This window comes from Sinocyclocheilus rhinocerous, unplaced genomic scaffold (genome assembly GCF_001515625.1).
Source record: "Sinocyclocheilus rhinocerous isolate Xijiao unplaced genomic scaffold, SAMN03320098_v1.1 scaffold4356, whole genome shotgun sequence".
In the NCBI taxonomy this organism is placed as follows: domain Eukaryota; kingdom Metazoa; phylum Chordata; class Actinopteri; order Cypriniformes; family Cyprinidae; genus Sinocyclocheilus; species Sinocyclocheilus rhinocerous.
This window is the reverse complement of record NW_015666941.1, coordinates 34417-39864: the sequence shown is the minus strand read 5'-3', so window position 1 is coordinate 39864 and position 5448 is coordinate 34417. Positions and strand designations below refer to the sequence as shown.

Genomic DNA, 5448 nt, shown 5'->3' with positions numbered 1-5448 from the left:
ATAGACTAGGGGGACCATGAAAATAAAATGTAACCTAACATATAAACATATAAGAATTTTTTTTTTGTTTAAATTATTAACTTGCTCACATCAAAATTAATATTAGCCTCACAGGGAACACTCAAATAACACTCCACACCTAACCACTTACAATATGTAGTAAGATACTGTGCAGATGTCAAGATATATAGTCCATTGTAAATGTAAAAATAGATTTTATATGGTGTTCATTGTGTGTTATAAATAATCATAACCTTAAAACTTATAACCACAAATGCATAAGCATTATAATGTACTGTAATTGTTGTTATGGTTATTTATAAGATGATATAACATATTATAAGGTCTTTTATAATGCATTATGCATTCATTATAATGCCTTAAGAATACCCTTATAATGTGTTATAAATATGGGCTTCATAGAAAGTGTTACCAAAATGTTTTCTAAGCACCATATAATAAGCATATTAAAATGATTTCTGAAGGATCATGCGACACTGAAGACTGAAGTAATGACTGCTGATAATTTAGCTTTGCCATCACAGGAATAAATATTTAAATGTTATTTTTTTTAATTAACAATATTTCACAATATTGTTTTCACCATATTTTTCATCAAATTATTGCAACCTTGGTGAGCTTAAGAGACTTCTTGTAAAAACATTATTATAATCATTATATAAAAGATATATTTTATATATTAATTATATTGAATATTTGATAATTTATTTATTATCGTGCAGGCTCATTTTCCAATTTTTACACTTAATTACCTACGCTCAGTTGAAGTTCATTTTTAAACACTAATAATTTATTTAATTGACACTTAAATGTAATCTGTATTCATCTCAAATTGAATATCTGTTTATCCTACTGTACATTATAATGTTAAGATGCCTGAATTCATTTTTACTAACATTTAAAATGATTCATTTTAGTTTTTGTGTTTTATTTTTAACTTGTTAAAACTAAATTAGATTTTTTTTGGTTAACAGTCTTAATGAAACAATGATTACCAGCTTATTGGTGCATCCATAATTGAAATGAAATGGTTAGTTAAAGCACCCATCATTCTTACAGCTTAACTGGTAAAAGCGTGATTTAAGGCTGGAATTACCTGTAATGCACTGTTGGCGGCTTGCAGATCATCCAGCACAGTGCGGAACATCCTTAGCTGCCCAATTCTCTCTTCTTGGTTTCCTTCCTCCTCTCTTTCGTTTTGAACAACTGCCTTGAAGGAATGGTTCAGAGATGTGGTAACATCTACAAACCGCTGCATTCGCTGGTAAAGGCCTGCAGAGGGCACTGGGCCGCCTCCTGGCCCCATCAAATAGGCCGCACCACGACCACCCTTATTAGCCCTGCCCCGGACTGAGTTTGGCTCAGTACGGGAGGCTCGTTTCTGAGCCTGCTCCAGGTTCTCTAGAACCGCATCACAGGCCAAAACCAGCTCCACCAATGGCTCGGGACTGCACACATAACAGTACCACTTCCTCTCCTCCTCCAGGATGGTGGACAGCTCTTTCCTCCCCAGGTTACGCAGAACACATTTCTTACAGAAGGCGTTACTGCAGTAATCACAGCCAATTAGGCTGCCTCCTTCTGCACACCACCTGAATGAACAGGGAATTAGATAACTTATTTTACAGACCACCAAACAAGTAGATACAAAGTAGACCCTATCAACTGTGAGATGATACCACACAGTTTTCCACCAATATGCATCTATGATCTGCTTAGTGACTTTTAGGCTGCCATTTTCAGCGGTTAATCTCTTAAAAACTATTGAGAAATGCATTTCACCCAAAATTAAAAGGAAAAAAAAAATTGCAAAAAGAAAACTAGATGAGTAAAGTTTTAGACAAACTTTAAGTTGGCTTGAAAAAGCCTAGCCAGAAAGTTTGAAGTAGTTTTAAAAGCTTGCAGTCTGAAAGTTTTCAGTTTGAAAGTAAAAATAGTTTTAAAGATTAAAGTTTGAATGTTTTCAAGGCAATACAGTCTATCAGAAAATAGATATAAAACATATTGCTAGGGTACCTGGGATGGTTGCTAGGCTGTTTCTAGCATGACTAGCATGTTGATAACATGTTTTTATCATGATTAGCATGTTACTAGCATGTTGATAGCATGATTAGCATGTTTCTAATATGGTTTACATGTTGTTAGCATGATTAGCACGTTACTAGCATAATTAGCAAGTTACTAGCATGGTGTTAACATTTTGTTAAAATGATTAGCAAGTTACTAGCATGTTTCTAACATGATTAGCATGTTACTAGCATGTTGTTAACACAATTAACATGTTACTAGCATGGTGTTACCATTTTGTTAGCATTAGTAGCAAGTTACTAGCATGTTTCCAGCATGTTACTAACATGTTGTCAACATGATTAGCAAGTTACTAGCATGTTGCTAGCATTATTCTAGCATGATTAGCATGTTACTAGCATGATTTTAACATGATTAGCATGTTACTAGCATAATGCTAGCATGTTTCTAGCATGATTAGCAAGTTACTAGCATTTTTGTTAACATGATTAACAAGTTAATAGCATGTTGTTAGCATGATTAGCATGTTACTAGCATGGTGTTAGCATTATTAGCACGTAAATTACTAACATGTTGTTAACATGATTAGCAAGTTACTAACATGATTCTAGCATGATTAACCTGTTACTAACATGATTAGCATGTTGCTAGCATAATGCTAGCATGTTTCTAACATGATTAACAAGTTACTAGCATTTTGCTATCATGGTTAGCATTGTTACTAACATGTTAACATGATTCTAGCATGATTAGCATGTTAATAGCATGATTAACATGTTAACAGCATTTTATTAACATGATTTACAAGTTGCTATCATGTTGCTAGCATGTTTCTAGCATGGTTAACATGTTAATAGCATGTTGCTAACGTGATTAACAAGTCACTAGCATGTTGCTAGCATGTTTAGCATTTTAATAGCATGTTGCTAGCATGATTAGCATGTTACTAGCATGTTGCTAACATGATTAACAAGTTACTAACATGTTAGCATGATTAGCATGTTTCTAGCATGATTATCAGTTACTAGCATGTTTGCAAGCATGATTAGCATGTTACTAGCATGTTGTTAACACAATTAACATGTTACTAGCATGGTGTTACCATTTTGTTAGCATTAGTAGCAAGTTACTAGCATGTTTCCAGCATGTTACTAACATGTTGTCAACATGATTAGCAAGTTACTAGCATGTTGCTAGCATTATTCTAGCATGATTAGCATGTTACTAGCATGATTTTAACATGATTAGCATGTTACTAGCATAATGCTAGCATGTTTCTAGCATGATTAGCAAGTTACTAGCATTTTTGTTAACATGATTAACAAGTTAATAGCATGTTGTTAGCATGATTAGCATGTTACTAGCATGGTGTTAGCATTATTAGCACGTAAATTACTAACATGTTGTTAACATGATTAGCAAGTTACTAACATGATTCTAGCATGATTAACCTGTTACTAACATGATTAGCATGTTGCTAGCATAATGCTAGCATGTTTCTAACATGATTAACAAGTTACTAGCATTTTGCTATCATGGTTAGCATTGTTACTAACATGTTAACATGATTCTAGCATGATTAGCATGTTAATAGCATGATTAACATGTTAACAGCATTTTATTAACATGATTTACAAGTTGCTATCATGTTGCTAGCATGTTTCTAGCATGGTTAACATGTTAATAGCATGTTGCTAACGTGATTAACAAGTCACTAGCATGTTGCTAGCATGTTTAGCATTTTAATAGCATGTTGCTAGCATGATTAGCATGTTACTAGCATGTTGCTAACATGATTAACAAGTTACTAACATGTTAGCATGATTAGCATGTTTCTAGCATGATTATCAGTTACTAGCATGTTTGCAAGCATGATTAGCATGTTACTAGCATGTTGTTAACACAATTAACATGTTACTAGCATGGTGTTACCATTTTGTTAGCATTAGTAGCAAGTTACTAGCATGTTTCCAGCATGTTACTAACATGTTGTCAACATGATTAGCAAGTTACTAGCATGTTGCTAGCATTATTCTAGCATGATTAGCATGTTACTAGCATGATTTTAACATGATTAGCATGTTACTAGCATAATGCTAGCATGTTTCTAGCATGATTAGCAAGTTACTAGCATTTTTGTTAACATGATTAACAAGTTAATAGCATGTTGTTAGCATGATTAGCATGTTACTAGCATGGTGTTAGCATTATTAGCACGTAAATTACTAACATGTTGTTAACATGATTAGCAAGTTACTAACATGATTCTAGCATGATTAACCTGTTACTAACATGATTAGCATGTTGCTAGCATAATGCTAGCATGTTTCTAACATGATTAACAAGTTACTAGCATTTTGCTATCATGGTTAGCATTGTTACTAACATGTTAACATGATTCTAGCATGATTAGCATGTTAATAGCATGATTAACATGTTAACAGCATTTTATTAACATGATTTACAAGTTGCTATCATGTTGCTAGCATGTTTCTAGCATGGTTAACATGTTAATAGCATGTTGCTAACGTGATTAACAAGTCACTAGCATGTTGCTAGCATGTTTAGCATTTTAATAGCATGTTGCTAGCATGATTAGCATGTTACTAGCATGTTGCTAACATGATTAACAAGTTACTAACATGTTAGCATGATTAGCATGTTTCTAGCATGATTATCAGTTACTAGCATGTTTGCAAGCATGATTAGCATGTTACTAGCATGTTGTTAGCATGATTAGCGTGTTTGCTAGCTTGTTTCTAACATGATTAACATGTTACTAGCATGTTGTTAGCATGATTAGCAAGTAACTAGCATGTTGTTTGCATGTTTCTATGGTAATACAGTGAAAACCAGCTAAACTCAGTTGATTCAGTAAAAAACTCTGCTAAAAACCAGCTTAGGCTGGTTGCCTAGTCTTAAAATATCTGGGTTAAGATTGGTTGGTCTTTTAGCAGGTCTCACAGCTTGACCAGCTAAGATCAGCCTGACCAGCTAAAAAGTTGCCAAAACCACTTTAAAACGTCTAGCTTCGCGGTCTCTCTCTCATTTGGATGCACGTCTTGCCGCATTGTTTCTCTTATAACCTCATTATTTCTCACCAATAACCTAACAGAAGCAGCACATGCCCTTGATACGAATTCTAAAAGTGACGTATGTTTAACTGTCAACTTGAGCTTTGAATCCGTGGTGGAAGGAAGTAGTTCCGCACAAAAGAGGGTTTATTAGGCACTCTGTTGTTTCTTGTTTAATTACACACATGTTCCGTCGAACTGTTGTATAAACGCAATATCACTCTCGTACTCGAGCGATACGTGCCTCTGGCCTAATCACAGCCATGCTGATATAGATCCGGTATCGCTCTCGTACTCGAGTGATATTGCTCATATATATATTATA

The 5448-nt window shown here is 34.2% G+C and overlaps 1 protein-coding gene across 4 annotated transcripts in view; it reads right to left on the bottom strand.

Moving 5' to 3' along the window:
* LOC107733220 (transcriptional regulator ATRX-like) overlaps positions 1-5448 on the bottom strand; it is a 36345-nt gene that overhangs the window by 18102 nt on the left and 12795 nt on the right. For all 4 annotated transcript variants that reach the window (XM_016544763.1, XM_016544764.1, XM_016544766.1 and 1 more), the window contains exon 9: positions 1118-1613. In XM_016544763.1, coding sequence (XP_016400249.1) covers positions 1118-1613 — 496 coding nt within the window. The remainder of the gene's footprint in view (positions 1-1117; positions 1614-5448) is intronic.